Source organism: Ictidomys tridecemlineatus, chromosome 4, assembly GCF_052094955.1.
Source record: "Ictidomys tridecemlineatus isolate mIctTri1 chromosome 4, mIctTri1.hap1, whole genome shotgun sequence".
Classification (NCBI taxonomy): domain Eukaryota; kingdom Metazoa; phylum Chordata; class Mammalia; order Rodentia; family Sciuridae; genus Ictidomys; species Ictidomys tridecemlineatus.
In genome coordinates this window covers 159156695-159179099 of record NC_135480.1, presented here as the reverse complement: position 1 = coordinate 159179099, position 22405 = coordinate 159156695, and the positions used below count along the sequence as shown (strand labels likewise).

Below are 22405 nucleotides of genomic sequence, written 5' to 3'. Positions count from 1 at the left end.
CATGCCTAGCCACAAATATTTTTATTCCAATGCAAAAATGTTAACACATATTTGACTCTGTAGGTTCCTAAGTCTAATTTAGCATTGGTATGACAACATGCTCAACTGAGCAAGAAAACAGAGTATGTTCACTGGCATTTCTGAAAGCTTTTCTTGGTTCTTACAATCTAGTATACAAAGGGTGGTTTCATCTCACTAGGTTGTGGCAGGTAGATTTTGAAACCATTACACTTCAGTAAACCTCTGTATATCCAGCCCCTACTTTAGTGTCTGGCTCTAAATTATAGTGTTCTATTATTGAATAAATGAAAAAGTATATGAATATACTAAGGAAGCCAGGCAACTTATTAGTTCATGGATTGTTAATTTCTTCATCTTTTATTAAAATATAGTTGAAATAATACATAGATGTATTTCATAAATCTAAATGAAGTACAGCAGGAACTATATTCCATGAAAAGTTTACAAGTCCTTAGAGTCCCATACTGTATAATAGTAACTAATACTTCTCACTATACTCAATACTTGAAAAAAACTACAATGTCAGCAGCAGCTTCATTCTTTTTTTTTTTTAAGAGAGAGAGACAAAGAGAGAGAGAGAATTTTTTTAATATTTATTTTTTAGTTTTCGGCAAACACAACATCTTTGTTTGTATGTGGTGCTGAGGATCGAACCCGGGCCACACGCATGCCAGGCAAGCACGCTACCGCTTGAGCCACATCCCCAGCCCAACAGCAGCTTCATTCTTTATAATCATGTTTTGTAAAGTATATTGTTTAATTAGATTCTTGAAAATTTCACAGCTAACTCAACTTTTAGATATATTTGGAAGCACAGTTAAAATGTGATTTAAAAGTAGTAGTAGCAGTATATCTTCTATTGTGGATTCTAGTCTTAAAAGGTACTTAGGACAGCAGAAATCAAGTTCATATCATCCCTTAAAAACTCAAAGCTGAATGTTAAATTAAAGGGTAATATGTGACACAAAAATAAGACTTCTGAGTTTACAGAAAAACAAGTTGAAACTTCTGGTTCCTAACAAGAAAGAATAAATACACCTATTACTACTAATTATATATATAAACTCTAAAAATAATATGTTAAAAAATACGACTCTAAAAGGGACAGGCAAGAACAATAGAGAAGGAATCTCGGGAGTAGAGAACAACACTAGAAGAATAACTCACAGTAATGAGTTTCCTGGGTTTACTTCATTTTTTCACCCCAAATTAGGAACTAAAGAAATCCACAATCGGGCTGGGGTTGTGGCTCAGCAGTAGAGCGCTTGCCTAGCATGTGTGGGGCCCTGGGTTTGATCCTCAGCACCACATAAAAATAAATAAATAAAGGTATTGGGCCTAAGCACAATTAAAAATAAATAAATGAATAAATAAATACACGGATGGGTAAATAAATAAATAAAAGAAGCCCACAATCCAGAAATGCTAATAGACAACAAACAAACAAATCCTCAAGGAAAGCTTGCTCTCTTTAGCAAAGGACCAGTAAAAAATCAGATAAGCCAGAAAGAAATCTTGTTGATCTACCCTAATCCAGCCATAAACACTGGGGGGAAAACAATTAGAAGTCTTGCACTCCAAGTTAATGAAAACAGAATAAGAATCCTAGACCTCTACCTACAACAAGTAGAAACCTCTTCAGTCTCCCTTCAATGCACTATCAGTAAAAGTCAAATTAGGAGGTTAGATTCCCACCCCTTACTAATACTAATAAGGTGACCCTTATGATGTCATGAGTCACGATGCCATCAGTAGCATGTTAAAATAAAAGATTTAAATAAGATCAAGATTCTTAACACAATATTCCAAAGTGCAGGAGACAGTCTTTAAAATCACTCATCAAACCAAGAACCAGGAAAATCACAACTTCAACTTTAACAATAAAAAACAACTATAATTGTTTTAATAACTAACCATTTTTATTGGGCAATTGATTTGAAAAGACTCAGTCAAAGAACAGAGACAGCAAATAAGCACATAAAAAGACAATCAATACCATTAATCATTAGGGAAATGCAAATTAAAATCACAATGGGCTACTACTACATACCTATTTATATTTAAAAATTAGTGACAACATCAAGAGTTGACAAGGATTTGACAGGTTCTGATACAGTTCTACTTATACTGATCATATGATCTAGCAATGCAACTCCTGAATATTTACCTTAAAGAATCAGAAAGTCATACTCACACAAAACCTATGATAGCAGCTATATTCATTAATGCAAAATAAGCATACAAAAAAACCTGGAAATGAAGCAAATGTTGTTCAATGGAAAAACAAACTGTAATAAACCTTTACAATGGAATACCATTTATTAATAAAAAGGAACAAACTGGATATACTAAACTGAATGAATCTCGAAGGCACTGTACTAAGCAAAAGAGGCCAGTCCTCTAAAAGTTGGTTTATATGATTCTATGCATATTTTTTTGACTCTGAAAAAGGCAAAGCTACAGGAAGGGAGAACAAATCAGTGGTTGTCAAGTGTAGGGATGGTAGAATGACTGGACTACAAAGGGGCAGAACAAGAAAAAAGTTTCTGAAATATATTTGGCATCTTGATTGTGGTATTAGTTACTCAAGTGTTAAATGTGTTATAGTTGATAAAACTGCACAGTAAAAAAGCCAATTGTACTGAATATGAATTTGAGGGTAAGAAAAAGGGAAACAAAATATTCCTGCCCTCATCAGTATACAAACATCAATGAATAAAAGACTGAGGGTTTGCAAATATTGTTTGAACATACTTTTTTATATGAATTTTATTTTGACATCACATTTCATTAAGAATGTTTCATACTGAACATGTGGTTCATTAAGTACTTGCAAGTAGAACATTTGTCTAATGTTTTCTCATTTCATTCACCAAACAGAGTGCATGAGAGCAGAACTCAAACACATTTAGTTAACTGAATAAAGTTTCACAAAATAAACTTTCCCCAAGAAACTTCTACTAGACAACTTAAGGTTCATTCAATGCTTTATGAAAAAAGTCATTACTATTTACTGAGACTGGTCTGAAAAACAACTCTTACAAATAACTATCACACTGACAAATTTAAAAAGATAAAAGGAAAACTTTCACGGTGTAATAATGACTCTTTGCATTGCATTCAAAGAGCTATTTCCAATGTAAAAACACTACCCAAGTGAACAGACTAGGATTTAAGAGCTCCCTAATTTTCCTTAAAAGGCCTTATTACTTTTTCTTCCTATTCTATTTCACTAATGAATAAAATAAATCCCAAAATGTATACTTATAATATCTGACTGAATTTTCTTGAATAGATCTCAAAACTAGTTAGATGAGGTCTCTCACTTAATTCACTTTAGCCAAAATTAACACTCAATTTTTGGAGACAGATGGTCATTAAATATTATCAGAGAATGTATTGACATGTGCCACAATATGAATGAACGTTGGAAATATTATGCTAAGTGAAAGAAACTAGTAACAAAAGAATCATGTATTTTATGATTGTATTGATATGAAATATACAGAATAAGAAAATCCACAGACCCAGAACATAGGTTAATAAATAGTTACCTAGGTCTGGGAAAAGTGGATGGAAGTGTTAGGGGCACATCGGATAGCTTGTGTGAGGTTTTAACATTATTTTTTTGAAGACATGATGAAAATATTCTAAAATTAAGTATAATGATAGATGGTGAACAACTCTTTGAATATAGCAAAAGCCACTGAAATATATCATTTGTATGGGTGAACTGTAAGACTTCTGAATTATATTTCAATTAAACTATTAAAAATATCAGAAAATGGGAATAAATATATACAGTTCATAAGATCATTTTCAAGACAAGAGACTTCATTATCAGCATCAAATACTGAGAGCTAATAGAAGATATTGTATGTTGAGGTAAATGGGAGTATGGATTTAAATGTGATATGCTCTTTTCCTCAAAGAGTATACTATTACATAGAAAAGGTTGTAATCACAAAAAGTTACAAGTTATAATATAGCGCATAAAACAAGTTTCTGATTTATAGCTAAGAAAAGTCAGTGACAATTATAATATGCCTGTGGCATATGCTGCTAAATTCTCGCAATCAAAAAAACATTCAGGCTTTCAAAAAGACCATATAGTCTGAGTGTTAAAAATTAACTCTAAATGATAAAATAGTTAAATAGCAAAAGAAGCTAATCATATTGTCTAACTCTTCTTTGTCTCAAAAAAAAAAAAACCTGCACACACAAAAAAATCTTTCTTTGCCAGGCTGAATATAATAGTCTGTGAATTATAAGATCAAGCAAGCAAACTGTATGTTTTCTAAAATATGAGTATCCTTCATCAAGTTTTATACTTAGGGCAGCTAAAAGACCTATGTGGAGGGATCAGCATTAAGCCCAAAGGACAGGCAGTGCAGAGCAAGAAAGAAAGCAATTCCCTCGTGTCTTTTGCAGGTCACTACCAAGGACCATGTTAGCAGATCCACACCAGACCCTTAACAGGCAGTTCTGCTGCTACCAGTAATTAGCTTGGACAGCTCTGGCTCCAAGAGTAGCAGCAAGGCTACACCATAATGAGCTCAGCTGGGATTAGCAGGACAGGGCAGGGAACCAAGAGAGCTCAGGCATTCTGCATTGCGTATGTATCTAGGAGATCAAACAAGGATGGCTGGCTAGGTTATCCCCTCTCCACCTCATTCCAAAAATGAAGCACGGCAGTGTCTAAAATACAGGCTAATGAAGAGCGACACCTCCAACAGATGAGAGCCACATTAATTAACACAATCCCTAGATCATATTATACAGTTTCTGTTAGAGCTAGCAAATGTGCAACTTGTTATTTCATAACACATATGTGTGTGTGTGTGTGCCGGTGTGTACGTGCGTGTGTGTATGCAAAGCTAATCTTTTGTTGTTGTTATTTCTATCGGCACAATCCAGATTATTTCATTTAAAATTTATTAGGTATTTGTCTAGTATCTTTAAGTCACAAATAATGCCTCACAAATGTTTATCTACCTCTATATTGTAAAAATCAAAGCAAAACCAAAAACTCACTTTTGAATCATTAGTTCCTGGTTCTCCCTTTTGAAATATGCCAGTTCATTCCACACGGCATCAGAATCTTCTTGTCGAAGTTGTTGGGGATCTGCTCTCTTTATTTTTCTGATTTCAATCCTATTTTTAAAATAAAGTTGCTTTTTTCCGTAACATATTCAAAGTGCAATAAAAACTAAATAAAGTAAATTACATATTTCTTAAAATTATTATGTATCTAAGACCAAATTTTGAATTTGTAATTCACACTCACTAATAGATAAATGTGATAAATTTCCTAGAACTGAAGTGTGTAGAAATTAAAATCCTGTATTCTAATTTCCTAAAGTTAAACCTCTACAGTGGAAAGCAAAATTTTAATCAGACACATGATATTCTTAGGTTTATTCCTCTGATTCTAGTCCATTAGTAATGAAAAATACACTATAGAACTATAGCAGTCTCCAAAAAAAAAAAAAAACTATAAGTGATCATCTAGAGTTTGTTGCCACCCAATCTGAATGTGGTATACATGCCCTATCTTAGAACAAGATTTTAGTGATGAACATGTCAGAAAAGAGATTTCACTCTTACACTGAGGAGATGCTAAAACTTAGGACAAATCACTTTATTGCTGCTTACTGACACACAATACGAAACACTTTCCATTTGTCAAAGGAAAAAATTAGATGTGACAATTATCTACAAGTGATGCCAAATGTCCTTTACATTTTCCTTTTCTGTACATAAAACAAACCCTTCATTTTTATTTTTAAAAAGTGCTGTACTGGCCAATTTAGAAACAGTATTTCTCTGCAGAGCAGACCAATGTGTATCATCAACATTGCCCTAAAGGATCCATCTCAGAAGATGAGAGGGTAGTAGATTTTCTGTACTCATTCAGTCCTTTGCCCTCTGTTAATACTGTTAACAGGGGAGCCACTTACGACTAACCAAGATCTGAACACCTGTTCAGAGCAATTGAACTGAGACCACCAATTCATTCAGATAAGCTGGAGAACAAACTGATGGATAGTAAAGATCTTCAAATTGCATACTAGGTTCAAGTAGTTTTAAGATAGTTAACTATATGTGTGAATTTAATATTTCTCTTGTCTTTCCATTAAAACTTAAACACTTTGGTGGTTATACACATTTTAAAGTATTTTATTAATTCAAAAGCAGGATTTCAAGCATATGAATATTAATTATTTTTGTATTAAATGTATGCTTTTATTTAGTTAGTCTATTAATTGTAAAAATACAATAATTCATAATCACCAACTACTAATGTCATCTGCAAATGAGGAAAATCTAAGTTATAGCTAGTACATTTCTGTACTTTCATTCATTATGTTCTCTATTTAAAAACTCACAATAAAAATTTGACTACCAAATAATTTCTTTAAAACCAAACAAAAGCCATTAAAACACCTATATAATGCTACTCCATTCCATTTAATATTTAGGGAAATGTCTTTATGAGCTATGTAACTCACATGCCACTGCCTTCTTCCCACTGTTTTAATTGCTCTTTTACTGCTCTGTAGTTGGTCTGTAACATCTGTAGCCTTTCTTTGCGTTTTTCATGGGCATCTCTTAGCTCATCATTTTCTTGGCTCTACAGAACACAAAAAAAGCAAGTATAAAAGTTTGATGAAAACACTGGTGTAATTTTTCAAAGAAAAAGTTACCAATTTAAATATGAAATTTGAAAGTTTATAATAATATGTAAATAAGAATGCATTTGTAATAGTTATTTAAGTGAAGAAAGGAAAGAATTCCTCAAGTTGAAGATTTGGTTTGCTTGATAAATATAACCTACTCAACTACAGTTTTTTAAATTGCTAATGTAATTTCCAAATTCTGCTATGAAATTAGTTTCATTTTTTCCTTGTTAATTAATATACATATATCAGAAGGTCATTTAACACATTTTTATTTTTTTCTTAATCACCAACAAAAGGATTTGACCCTACATAAAGTAAGAATATTTTGTTAAAATGTAGGGACATTAATCATAGTAGTAAGACCAATTCTTCAGGCCACAGAGCCATAAATTAATATAGAATAAAGCACAAGGATTACACAAAAGGAAGAAAATAAGGCTAGACTTATACAAAAAGTAGCATAATTTAATCTTTTTGGGTTCTACCATGAAGAACTGAAAGTGGAGAAATAAGCTTAGTGCTCTTGAGGTCATATAATAGACAGTTCAAACACTATTTTGTTATCTCAAAATCTAGCTTAAACAATTAGTCAACTAATTCTAACTATATTGTACATGAGATAAATTTTCACCAGATGTGACAAACTCGTCAAGGCCACATTCCTTGTCCTCAAAAGATGTATTCACATTACTTATTATTTGTGTTTTTTGAAGTAAACTTAATAAAGTTTCTTCCCTGTGAGAATTTCAATAATTTAGAAAACCTATTTGTATTTCTATGAGTGAACTTCGATGCTTATTTGCTGGGAGAAACAGGTACTTGAGATGGGAAGCCTATGGTAACCAGGAAGATCAGAATTCCATTCTTGTTGTTTTTCTTGTTAGCTATATAATCTTAAGAACACTATTCAAACTAATTAAATTTCATTTCCTATAAAATAGAGGAAAGAAAAAAAAAGGCTTAAGTAGGCTGAGGCCCTGGCGCTTGTGCCTATCCTAGAGAGGTACAAAACTAAAGTTAGCCTCTTATCATTTCCTTTTCCCAGGTATAAAATGTACTGTACTATTCCTTTAAAATTCACTATTTCCTTGACCATTTACCTCCCACGAATAGGGAAATACTACTTTATAATACAGTCTACCTCATTTTACTGTAATTCTAGTTGTCTCAGCAGTATGATATTTTGTTGTTCTACCTTGAATATGCTCCTAGCAAAATTCTTCTATTAAGTAGTTATTAGGAACTTGAACTTGAATTTCTAATACTGTTCAATAAAGAATCTAAATGTCACTTTATTCATCAAACTAAAAACTTCTAATCTCAAGTAGGTGAATAAATCCTAAGTAAGTGAAATTTAGTTATATAGAAAACTAACAATAATGTTAATATCTTGTCATAGGTGACATAAGGTAATTATGTTTAGTGGGATTCCTTGAGAACTAAAAGTTTCATTAGGAATTTTAACACAATGTATTAGAAATATTAATAAAATAATTAGGTTTACAGGTCATATTAGAAAAGAGTCATGTCAAAACAATTTTTGAATAAATTCATAATTAAACTAAAATGATTACATCAAAGACTTTTAAAATAGCTGCTATAATTACTATTTATGGAATAAAAATTATTGACTATAAACTTTTATCTTACAATGAATTTCTTTAAAAGTATTGCATATAAAGCCCAGTGTTTTAGGGATCATTTAGTTCTGTGTTAAACATCATTAAAAATTCTAAGAAAATGGAACCTTTAAGTTTGATCAAAAAGTGAAAATTAATATAATGAGACATCCAAATATAATCAATTACTATTCATGATTGATCCTCTGTTGAATTAATGAAATGAACTGAATTTCTAATTAGTATTGTCACTATTTCAGCACTTTTTAGTACTACCCCAGCTACTATTAATCACTGAATTTCTACCAATAGTTTTCCCTAATTCATCTCCTGAATCCATATATCATTTATGTTGTGCTAGGTTCTGTACTAGACATAACAAAGAATCAAATTACTGAATGCAACTACATCTGCTTCCCAAAGGTAAACTGTTCAATATTACAAAATAATTTTGGTTTTCTTATAATAATTCAAATAGGTGGTTCTTTTTATTATGTAGTGATTTTAGGAAAACAGTTTTATACATATGTTTTGTGCTTTAATTTTACTTGCTTTTTAATTTATTATAACTAAAACCAGAGTGTTTATATAATTTTTATAAAATTAAAATCTAAACCATTAAAAATGAAAGTAGATTATTTATAAAACAATTTAACAGATGTAATTTACAATAATAATTCTTTTAAAATGGAACTTCAGTCACAGATTTTATTTTGTCCTATTTCAGAAATACTAAAATTTTACAGAATGTAAATATGATAGAATTCACAAAAATATTTTTCTATTATAATACTGCAAGAACAGATGTTAGCTGAACCCATCTATCAAAAGTTGGTTATCTCAGAAAAAATAGTTGGAAGGAATAACCAAAATACTTTTTCATAACCTTCTCACAAAGTCAGGCTAACTGTAGTTTGGATTATGATTCTTCAAATCTCATTTGACATATAGCCAAAATAAAAAAATAGTAGTTTATTTGGGAAATATTACCACCAAAGACCTTATAACAAAATCAAGTTTAAAGACTGATAAGTACATTTTATAGCACTAATCAATGCATTTTCCTAAAAGGATACACACAAAGATATTCCATAGGCAGCTGCTGAATTAGAGCCACTCATAAAATCATTCTATAAATCATTGGTTGAGTATTTTCCAAGAAACTTGTAATTAAAATATAGGCTTTTGTGTACAAACAAGTCTGAAGACTGAACATTAGAAAATATAAAATAGGAAAACTGAATTGCTTGGCTATCCTTAAAGATATTTTCAAATTCTGTTAAGTAAGTTCATAAGAACAAAAACAATTCTTAACCTAATTTGGTTGCTCAAAAGTTACTTCATAAGAATAAGGTGAATTAAGAGCATAAACTCTATTCATGAAATAGTAACTTGATTTTCAGGGAATAAGAACAAGGCTTTAGAGGAGTAGGAAAAAAAAACAAATGAAAAATTTTAATATAATATCAAGGATTCCAGTGTGAATGTTTAATTTCAGCAGAATGTATAAAGTGTATATATATATCAAAACATTGAAAAAAATACATATAAAATTTATTCAACAAATTAATGCTGGTAAATGGCATTGAAAACTGCTAATAAAATCATGTTGCCACATGTAAGAAAATCAGTAAAACAGGGATTTTCATGGCATTAACAGTCTGAAGAATAGTAAGGATTTCATAGTCTCTAATTCAGATTTCCAAACTATATTTTATAAGTTGCTATAATATTATATTTATGAAGTCAAGATTATAAATGGAAGTTTTATTAAAAATAACTTTAATTTCTTCCATACTATATCTGCTTATTTATTATAACAAGAGTCACCCACCTTGAAAATATGAATAGCTACTCACAAGAGTAAGTAGAACAACTTAATGGGTTAATATTTGTAGAAAATTAATAACTAGCATTAGAATATTTGTATGCATAATTTACTGCTGACAAGACAGTACATCATGTCAATGTACTAAAAATCCATATATACAGGTTCCATGGGCTACTATTGAAACCTATTTGTCTCTCCCATCTTTTAATTTGCCTAGGTAAACAACTTGGAATCCTAGAGCTATCTACAATGCCTTGGAATATGACTTTTGTCTTTACTTCAGTATGTCCCATGTTATCTTCCATGGAAAAGCAGCCACCTTTTGGAAAATATTAATAGTAACATAACCAAGTAAATCCAGGAATACCTATTTATAGATTCACAATGTAAATTGATATGTTAAAGATTCACAAAAAGTAAACCTTTTAATCAATTGTTTTCAATAATCATTTGAGCATGGACCATTTTTTATCTACCATACTCTCATGAGTTTCTACAGAGCAATATTTCATAGAATAACAAAGGCCACGACAAAACTTCCACATGTATAAGTGGGTGATGAACCACAAATAAAAATCAAGTTCAATAAATGTCTTTTAAAATCCAACAGTTACTCATTTAACTGTGTTCACCTGCCTCCCCTCCTACAAAAAAATTACATTGGATTTCTAACTCCCAATACTTCAGAACTTGTCTTATTTGGACACAAGGTCTTTACAGAGATAATCAAGTTAAACACATAATTAGGTGGGCCCTATTCCAATATGACTGATATTCTTAAAGAAAAGGGAATTTTAGACCCAAGGAGATAGATATGCAGAGAGGGAAGATAATATGAAGACATAGGGAAAATGTAATCTATAAACCAAGGAAAATCTAAATTTACCAAAAGCTAAGAACGAAACTGATTCTCCCTCACAGACCTCAGAAGAAAGCAGTTCTTCTAACACCTTGATTTTAGACTTTTCTAGCCTACAGAAACTTGCAACAATAAATTTCAGTTGCTCTAAGCTGCCCAGTTTGTGGTACTTGTTTACAGAACACTTAGAAAAAGTACAGTCACATTATTATTTTCTGTGTTTGCTGCCAGGGAATCCGAGGCCTGTTGTATGCTAAACATGTGTTCTACAACTGAACTGTACCCCAACTACCAAATAATTACTATTTTACTTTATACTTACATGCAACAGAGTAATAGAAATATTATTATGACAGAATAATAAATGAGATTATAAAGTGACATCTTCTATCTTTATTAAATACAATTACCATTACTAGACCAACATTAATCTATTGATTAAAAAGTTACTTTGAATGCAGCCACACTCTTTGGAATTACTTTACTATACAGATTTTGTTTATCTACTTCTTTTCCTAAGTGACCGTGATTATAATATATTTCTCTCCTTTAAAATAAAAAAATTCACTCAAAGAGAATATACAGAAAAAAAATCTTTGCTCTAATTTTGCCTAATTTTGCAAATTTGCAGTGACATAAATTTGAAACTCATAATTATTAATTGACTTAAATTATGAATATAGGGGTGCTGGGACATGGCTCAGCAGTAGAGCACTTGCCTAGCACAGGCGAGGCCCTGGGTTTGATCCTCAGCACCACATAAAAATAAATAAGTAAAATAAAGTTATTGTGTCCAACTACAACTATAGAATAAATATTTTTAAAAATATGAATATAGGTAAACTATAAAAAAAGTTTTATGAAAAAAAGAACTTTACTCTAAAAATAAAATTGGGGCTTCCTCCCAGAAGGGTGTGGTCAGGAAAAAAAAAGGAGGAGGAAATAAATCATATAATTATTTGATATTCTGTTTTTAAACAAGGAATTCAAGAGACAGATGATAAGAGACTAGATCTAAAATGCCACTGAATTGCTATACACTTAACTGCCAAAATAAGGGATTTATAGATCTTTGAGAACAAATGGTTGAAGATCCTCTACTGTTGAATGGATATGTATCTAATATGTCAATTTGCCAGATACCTGATTAAAACAGAATTTCTCCATCTTTCTGAATGAGAATAATATTTTAATGAATATACTGAATGCTATGGTTTGAGTGTGCCCACTGTGTGATATTAAGAAGGTGGAAACAATCTGACTATGGTGCTTATAGGTAGGAAGTTTGGAAGGTGTTTAAGATTAGACAAGATCATTAGGATGAAACCTCTGTGATTGAATCCCAGTCAGTGGCCATATAAGAAGAGGGAGAAAGAGCAGAAGAGAAACCTACATATGCACATCCTGTCTCCTGCCTTGTAATGCCTTGTACTACTTGAGAACTCTACCATCAAGAAGGTATCTTCTGATGTGATTCCTTAAGCTTCACCTTCAGAACTATGAGACAAATCAAACCTGGTTTTTTCATAATTTATCCAGCTTCTGATATTGGCTATTAGCAACAAAAAATAGACTAATACACTGAGTAAAGCAGATGTCCTCCCTAATATTCAGGGCATTTAGTTGAAAGATCAAATAGAATTAAAAACTGAGTATAAAAAGATTTGATTCTGTTTACTCAAGTATCTTTGAGCTGGGACATTGGTCTTCTCTTGCCTTTGGACTCATACTGAAACATGAACTTGACTTGAACTTATACTATCAGTTCTCCTTTTTCTATAGCCTCAGTCTGGAGCTATATCATGGGCTCTCCTGGATCTCCAGCTTCACAGCTACATATCTTGGATTTCTTGGCCTCCATAATTGTGAGTCAATTCCTTATAGTAAATCATGTGTATGATACACACACGTATATATTTTTATACACTCACACACATAAATATACACACATATATATCCCTTTGGTGTATGTATGCACAGGCCCTGGGTTTAGGCCCTAACACTGGGTGGGGAAGGGGGGGGTGTGATTGATTATGTAATCACACATAAAGCATTGGACCTGACACAGAATGGTGTAAAACTATTGAGAATCGATTATATGACTGAAACTCAGTATGGAAAGGCTTTAGATAATTATAAATAAAAAATGAAGTTTGCTATATTGAAATCAGAGAAAAAATAAAAGCCTTTGAGGAGTTAGGGTGTAGTAATACAGCACCTGCCTAGCATGTGTGAGGCCCTGGGTTCAATTCCTAGCACTACAAAAATAAACAAAAAAACAAATAAACACTTAATGTAGTCACATAAAAATTGGTTCAATATGCATGAATGATCTCCTCTGTTTAAGAGAATTCATTAAGTCTGAATCAGGAAGTAAAAGCTCTCAAAGACAAACCAATCAGGTATAGGTTTGTTAAACCTAGGCAGAATACTCAAAAGTCACAAGTTCTGAGACAAATTCATTTGAAATGGAAAAAAAAAAAGAGCAATTTTTTTGCCACTTTGACTATGTAATTTTCATACAAAGGATAACTTAACTGTATGTTATCTGAGCTAATTTGAAAGGTTTGGTCTTGTTTTTGAGATGGGATATTTCTAAATCGTCCAGATTAACCTCAAACTCTCAATCCTCCTGAGTTAGCCTCCAGAGTAGCTAGGATTATAGGCATATACTGCTGGGCCCAGCCTGTTAATATGATTTTTAACTCATTTTTATTTTCAGACATTTATCATATATAAAGAACAAGAAACTCTTTTCCATTTGTTATAGTTCTTTGTTTTTGTCTTTGAGGAAACAATAAGAAATTTAGTCCAAAGTTTAAATGAAAATATTCCAAATAATTTCAAAGTAGTGAATAAATATTTAGTTTTTAAATAGCAAATGTTTTTGTATTATTTTATGATCCTCAGAAAAATTAAAAACCAGATTAGCTGATTGCATGCTTTTGTACAGGTAATTAAATTCAGGAAAGAAATATGACAAGCCATTATTTGTGCAATATTTGTTTACTTTAGTATAGTTTTATCATAGCATGGTTATTATTAAAGATATGATTTAATTTTCACCTTTAGTTGTAGGGCCTTCTCTAAGTTTTCAATCTTTCTTTCAGCTCTTCTCAGCTTCCTCAGCTCCTCTGAGTCTACAAAAGAGCTCTTTGGGGACAAAGACCTTGAACGTTTCACAGGTGGTTCCTGGAGAATAAAACAAGGACATGGTTGAACTAGTTGAAACACCGGATTATGAAAGACATGCAAAATTAAAGAACAAGTAATTTTGAATACTAATAATGAATTATAAAAAAAATCCTGCATGGAATACAGAGAAATAACAAGCGGAATTACCACAGTGCTACCGCTAAAGGTTTCTCTGTGACTCGTTAATGAGAATATTCATTTACATTTACATTGTTTCTTTCAGAATAATGATGTCCCATTAGGGAAGACTAAAGGGTTATAGACTCAGAAATGCAAGAAACCTCATTACAAAGGAGGGGATAGAGGCTGGTCTAATTGCTCTATAAGGGTCCAAGGTTACACTTGATAGGACAACCAGAAACAAGAGGGAAAGGATTTTTTTCCCTTTGAAATAGTTTAACACACAGTGAAGTTGAAGGAACAATATGCTTGAGGAATATAAATACAACAGACAGTAGATCTTATACCATAATGACCATATGGTCATTAACTACAATGTGGCTAACTAGAGACAAGAATGTGTGTTTGTATTATGTACAGCTTCATATACCAATCTGGAGAAGGAATATGTGAAAGCAACTATTAAGCTGGGCAACATAGTATTCATCCTCACAAAAAAGAAAGAAAATTTTTCTTAAAATACACCTCTCCTCTTCTCAAATTTTATCAAAAATAGTAAAAAGTCAAAGCAGTACAATTTTAAACTTCAGCAATTCAGCAAGAAGTCAAATTAGGCCCTATAATGATATATTTCAATTTTAGCTGTATTTACTTTCATTCAGATAAAGCTTGCAAAACTATTTCAAAATGGTAAGAATACATAATATAGTTATGTTTTAGTAAATGAATAAAATTCTTTCCTCTGAAAATAATTAACAATTTTATAGGGAGTAAGAGTACTAAGTAATTAAAGAAAAATGGGTCTAATTTTAAATGTTTTCTTTATTATGATAGTTTGTTCTATTCACAAGAAAAATAGAATAAAAAATAATTTATCTTTAAAACAGTCTTTTACTTATAAAAAATATTTTTCCTCTACTGTTGATTAAATAAAGTATTAACAAAAATATATCTTAAACTCCTTATGTTTAGAGAAAATTATTTCAACTTACCTAGAAGTACTAGAATTATGATATAATATTATGGAATTTTTATATTGGTAAAATTCTGTATAATCTTTTGCAGTATAATACAAATACATAAAAAATAGTAAAAAAAAAAAAAAAGTAAAAGCTGAAACATTAAGAAAATTTTTACAATAATGTAAATATGCTAATTTTCCCTACTACCATCCTTTAATTACAAATAAATAAATGCACAAGTTAATATTAAAATCCATTTATTATTTTATATTCTATATGTATTATACTATAAATATCATATCAGGATAAAAAATACTGAATGCATTTTTATTTTAATCAAAATTTTAAAAATGAGTAAATGAATATTAAAATAAACTTTTAATCAGATGATTATATCAGATAAGGGATGCTTATCAAAAATTTTTAATATGGGCTGGGATTGTGGCTCAGTGGTAGAGCATTTGCCTGGCATGCATGAGGCACTGGGTTCAATCCTCAGCACCACATGAAAACAAAATAATATGTCCACCTAAAACTATAGATACATAAATAAATAAATATATTTTTTAAAAAGTTTAAAGAAAAAAATTTTAATATAAGAATATTAATGGAAAAATAGACACACTACTAATAACATCCTAGTACTGAATTAATTAATTTAGGATTATAGTATCCCATCTTTGAAAAGGGAAAACTCCCTTTTCCTAGGAGGCATTTTATTCAGTATTTAACGTGTAATATTTATTTAAAATTTCCAAAAACATAATCAGAGAAGTATATGTTCTAAGTTGTTGAACATCATCTCTTGCCAAGCCAGTCTCATCTTGATAAATTCATAAAACAACAAAATGCCTCTACCTTAAGTTTTCCTTCAGTATTGGTCATGATGCTCTTCTCTGAGAAACTCTTGTTGGTAGATCTGTTCTCAGACAGCTTTTCATTTGCTATTTTCAGTTTCTCCTGTAAATACTCAATTTCAGACTTCTGTGAGACCATTAATGTTTCCAAGCTCGATAATGATGGCTGTAGAGATAACTATTTAAAAAAAACATTAGTTGGTTTATATATTATTGTATTTACAAATATATGCAAATATATATTATATAAAGCCTAAATATTCAGAAATTTTTTTATTATAACAATAAACTATAAACTATAAGAGGCTGGGGTCATAGTTCAGAGGTAGAATACATGCTTAGCATGTACAGGGGCCTGGGTTTGGGTTCTAAGACCAAACATTTTTTAAAAAGGGAACTACAATTAGTTAAGCATTATTATTCAAGTGGAAAGCTATTTTTCAGTAAAATAACTAAGAGTCTACACAAATATTTTTATGAACAACATTATCATATACATGTGAGGAAGAAAAAAATTTAACTCATAAATGCATGGTACATACCACTCATCTGTAATTTAATTATCTTAAACTTATGATCAAGCATGTATTTCCTCACAAATTACTCAATCTACCATCTGATCAAAAGTCATATAATATCACAGAATACAAAGCTGGAAAAAGGAAACCAGTAACACTGTAAATCCAATTACCTTTTAATGTATCATAATTTAACAATGACTTCTTAAGACCTCATGATATTTTAGAATTCAATCCACTATTAACCATTCTCTTTTGAAATTTATTTATGTCACATAAAGTCATAATGATAAACCCCCACTTTTAACAAAAGAAATCACAAAAAAATCAAACTTAGGAAATCTATTTATAATGATTAGGATTATACTAGAATACTGCTCCCTTTGCCACTGAATATGTATGATACCATAAAAATGATACATATGCTATTTCAATTAAACACTTACTTTATAAAAAATAAAAATACTGAATCATACTGAAAACAAAGGTTTTGCTGATTTACCCAAAGAATGTCAAACCTTTTGAATATTATCAATATGGATCAATTAGCCCTGAAAATATTTGCATGTAATACAGAGTCCCAATTTCCTAAATGATATTCCTAAGGGAGAATATTATATATATGTTTGTATCAAGAAGAGTAAACACTGTCTCCTTTCCAAGTTTGCCTACATTTTCTTTTTTTGGTGGGATAGGCAACATTTTCTTAATTATAACCTATAAGTTTTGAGATGAGGGGATTACCTTAGATTTATATCATTTTATTTTCCTCATATTTACATAACCTGATTTATTTTTCTGCCTATGATACTATTAAACATTTTCTTCAAAGTGTTGTTTTTATTGTACTGTCATATTACTCCATTACCTTGTTTGGCACATTAAAATACTTAAAGCATTTTGATTTTTGTAAGAGCAAATGATTTTGCAGTATTTTTCCTTATTATTTTAAAATACTCCCCAAATTTTGCTATTTTGTTTTTCCTACTATTCTATAATCAAAATTTTGACATCTACACATATTTCCTTTGATTGGTAACTAATTTAAACAATTTCAAAGGCTTCCTGCTCTTGTCTAGTTTGCCATTAATAAAATAATTGAAGATATACCAACATCATTTGCTAAATAAATTCTGTATAATTTGTTCAAGGTCAAAGAAAAAAATTTAGATTAATACAGAAGAAATATAATTTTAGTTTATTGGTATATCCAATAAGCAATCTAGTTTTCTTTATAAAATAAAGTATCTAAATCACCAATGGATTATAAGATTACAGTTAAGAATATAAAATAATTAATATTTTATCAAGAAGCTACAATAATAAAAAATAAAATATTCATGAATAGAATAAATGTTCCAATAATTCATATTACCACTGAAATCAACACTTATTTATAATACTATTTCTATTAATATTATTAATATTTCTAACAATAAAGATTATTTAGGCAGCATTCTTTCAAAATTCTCACTACAACATGAAGTACTATGAAAGTAAGGACACCCCCAAATTTGCATAAGAATCAGAAAGAGAATAAAAATAAATAATATGGCTGTAATTGTTTTAAAATTATAGCATTTTAATTCATAAATAAGATATTTATACATGTTAAACCATAATGTATTCTTCATTTCCACAAAGTAACTTGTATTGCTTCCATTTTCTTTTCACTCTTTTATCACTTTTCCTAGAAATATAGTCATAAGAAGTAAATTTCTAAAATAAACCATTTTTAAAAAACATTTATTTTTTAGTTGTAGTTGAACACAGTATCTTTATTTTATTTATCTATGTGGTGCTGAGGATCGAACCTAGGGCCTTGCATGTGCGAGGTGAGTACTCAACCCTTGAGCCACAACCCCAGCCCTAAACCATTTTTTAGAAGTATAAGTAAAGTGACTGTTGTCACTTCCTTAGCTGTTCTTACTTAACTCCAGTCTACTGTTTTCATAGAAGAATGTGGCCCACTATTGCTTGATCTACTGATTTTTCAAAAGGAACCAAGGATTTATGGTTCATAAGGGAAATCCCCAGATCTTTAAATATTGGTTAGACCCAGTTTCTGACCTCTGTACTTTGTGAACATGGTAATGGAAGTATAATCTGATACAATTTTTCTAAACTATAACCTGATACAATTTTTCTAAACTATAACCTGATACAATTTTTCTAAGTTGATACAACATATCAAAGCTAATGAAAATAGACCTTTGTCTTAGACTTAGCATTCTGATTATGCTAAGGGCAGAGAGGGCAAAATATCCATGATAAATTGAGAAAAGTTAAGGTAGAAAAGGCTATATTATACTCTATAGATATAGACTGCATCAAATCTGCACAGGAAAGAAGACCTTGAAATTACAGGATTATTTCAATAAATGGAAGGATTGTATGTGAATTTTACGTTATATATATATATGTAAGCATATTACTAAATGTGTTTCAAAGTATAAATATTTGTTTTTCTACAATTTTTATTAATTAATTTCGTTTCTCTACAAATTGAATAAAAGTTCTTAGAAAAGTTTCAATAAAAAACTAAATTTTCTTCATAATATCATTCCTCAGAATTCTTAGAGATGTTTGTGACATTAAAAGGTATAGTCACTTAATTTTGTCCTTTAACCTGCTTTTTAAAATTAATGACTATTTTTACAACAGTTTTATCTGTATAGAAAAAGTTAGCAGATACTACATAGAGTTCCCTTATACTTCTCACTTCTACCCACCCAATTTCCCCTACTATTACCATCCTAAATTAATATATATGGTACATTGATTACAACTAATTGATCTGTATAATACATTATTATTAATTTAAGTCCATAGTCTACTCAGATTTTCTTAGTTTTTACCAATGTTCTTTTTCTGTTTTGGCATCTCAACTAGAACTAATTACTATTAGTTGTCATGTCTCTTTGATCTCCTTTTTGATGTACCAGTTTCTCACAATTTCCTTATTTTTGATGAGCTTGAGAGTATTTTTAGAATATGTTTGATGTTTTTCTCGTGATTACACTGCAGATGTGAGTTTTAAGGAGGAAGGTAATAGAGATGAACTATCATTTTCATCACATGGTATCACAGGTCCTTTATTAGTTCATTTTCCATTGCTATAACAAAATACCTAAAGGTGGGTACTTTGTAAAGAAAAGAGCTTTATTTGGCACACAGTTTTGGAAGCTGAATGCCAAAACCATATGATACCAGTTTTGGAAGGGGCCTCTCCTTGGCTACAGGAAATCATGGCAGATGGCATCTATGGTGAAAAAATATGTGAAAGGAAAAGATCATATGGTAAGACAGGAACCTGCAAGACCATGAAAGGGGTCAGAGTTTTTGTTTTTGTTTTTTTTTTTTAAACAACTGACTCTCTCAAGTACTAACTGAAGGGGTCCCACAAGAACTACACCAATTCCTTCCAAGGTCAGTGCCTCAATGACTTAATTATATTCCACTAGGCTCCACCTCTTAAAAGGCCTTACCACTTCGTAACACCCCCACACTGGAGACCAAGCTTCCAACTTAAGAGTCCAGTGGAGAAAGATAATAACCAAGTCAATGCAGACATATACTATTAACATAAAGGAGGACAGTCGATGTTGAACTTGATCTCCTGGCTGAGGTACTATTTATCATCTTACTCTACTATGAAATGTACCAACCTTAATGGGTTAAAACAAAAAACAACTTTTTAAAACTTAATTCACATTATTTTATGTGGACAGACATACATAATATTTTTTAAAATATTTTATTTATTTAATGCAAGTATTGAAGTCAGGGGCACATAACCACTGAACCACATCCCCAATAATTTTTTATATTTTTTAAATTTTTTTTTGTTTATTTTGAGACAGGGTCTTGTTAAGCTGCTTAGGGCCTATTTAAGCTATTGAGCTGGCTTTGACTTGACTTTGACTCATGACTCTGCCTCCCCAGCTGCTGGGATTAAAGATGTGCACCACAGTGCCCAGCTATACATAATTGTTAAGTGTAAATAACATAAATATGAGGATATATGTATATCCCTATAAGATCCATGTATAGCTTCATATACTCTTTTTAAGATATCCATGTAGATCTTCATATTCTCTTTTTACGTACTCTTTTTAAGGGCTTTTGTATCTCTAGCAATACCAAATTACCCAATGCCCCCTTCTACATAAGTTCATTTAATTACATGTAAAAATCATAGAATTTTTGAAAAAATAACTTTTCTTGCTAGTAATTATTATGTTATAAATTTTATCTAATATTAAAAACTCATATGTACCTTATTTTTTTTAAAAAAAAATAAGGTATGTTGCTAGATCATTGTTAATCTGATAAGAAATGATCAGTGGAGTATGTGTCTAAGGTATCTGATAGGGAATAATCATTATGATACACAACTTTTTGTTGTTGCTTTTTTTTTTTTGGTGCTGAGCATCTGAGCATTTACTCACTAATTAAAAAATCCTATAAAATATATAGAAGTAGGTAAGAAACCATTAAGTGTTATGCCAATTGCTACTTAAAACATGATATAACTTAAACATCATCTTATTGCACTAAATCTAAAGAACATCATATGGTATTATAGTGGAAGATGACTGAATATTTCTCGATAAATATAAGTGATTCATAGATATAATGATTAAAAATAGTATGTTAAATTGTTTTACCTTATTAGTCAATTTTAATTAAATGCTTATTTAATCCTATATTTAAGTAATAACTCCTTCCACGTACTAGAGTTTAATGGAGTATTTAGTTCCTACATATATACATTATTTCACTTAAGAAATTTATAAATTCAAAACATATCAATACAAAACAAAAACATTTTTAAAGAATGTGATTTATTAACAAAATAAAGTTTTCCCTTATAGAATATTACACTAAAAATCAAGTACAGTTCAAATGTGCATGTATGTGAGTGTGTGTATAATGTTTTTATGCTTATATCTAACATACACACATATATATATCAGAGAAATTGACAAATTGATCAGTTGTGCTCAGAAAAACAATTAAGTCCTTTTAAAAGTATATAGTGTAAAATGTATATCTTCTAAGTCATAATTTATATAGACTATATACATATAACTTCATATACATCATACATATGACTTCCTTATGAAATACCTCTCTACAGAAACTTGTCATTTTGTTTTTAGAAGTGCAAAAACACATATACTGCCAATTCATAAAACAAACTTGTGAGCTGAATCATCAATAACTTGAATATGGATGATTTTAATAATAGGAATATATTCTTAAAAAACCGGAGGAAGAAAAAATAATCATCATAATATTATAGATCAAAATGACCTTATCATAAAGTTCCCAAATGAAATTAATGTATCAGTTTAAATTTACACCTCCCTTTTAGAAACACCACTAAATTGAGTAAGAATTGTTTTAATACCAGCAGTTTCATGTAGCACTCTTTCGAAAACATAAATATTTATATTTCTTCTCTCCACTCACTTTTAACCCAAATATCCTCAGATTGCATTAAGAGATCACAAAGTAAAGTAATTATGTAGATAAAACTTAAAATACCAACACTGAGTCTCATAAATACAATACAAATCTCACATTGTATCGAAATTCAATATTATATTCAAATTTAACTTCCCATTTTTATCTAAACACTTCTATGGTACAGTTAAGTTAATGAAGAGCAAAAAAAAAAAAAAAGGGAAAATTAGTTTCATAACTTTAACTCCTTAAATCCAGCATATAAAAT

The 22405-nt window shown here is 30.3% G+C and overlaps 1 protein-coding gene across 5 annotated transcripts in view; it reads right to left on the bottom strand.

Annotated features, from left to right (window-relative positions):
• Cntln (centlein) overlaps positions 1 to 22405 on the bottom strand; it is a 313688-nt gene that overhangs the window by 139467 nt on the left and 151816 nt on the right. For all 5 annotated transcript variants that reach the window (XR_005733953.2, XM_078047677.1, XM_005340132.5 and 2 more), the window contains exons 9-12: positions 16149 to 16325; positions 14080 to 14205; positions 6534 to 6655; positions 5056 to 5175 (exon numbers count right to left, since the gene is read on the bottom strand). Coding sequence is in view for 4 of the 5 variants with exons in the window: in XM_078047677.1 (XP_077903803.1) it covers positions 5056 to 5175; positions 6534 to 6655; positions 14080 to 14205; positions 16149 to 16325 (545 nt within the window). In the remaining variant the exon portion in view is untranslated. The remainder of the gene's footprint in view (positions 1 to 5055; positions 5176 to 6533; positions 6656 to 14079; positions 14206 to 16148; positions 16326 to 22405) is intronic.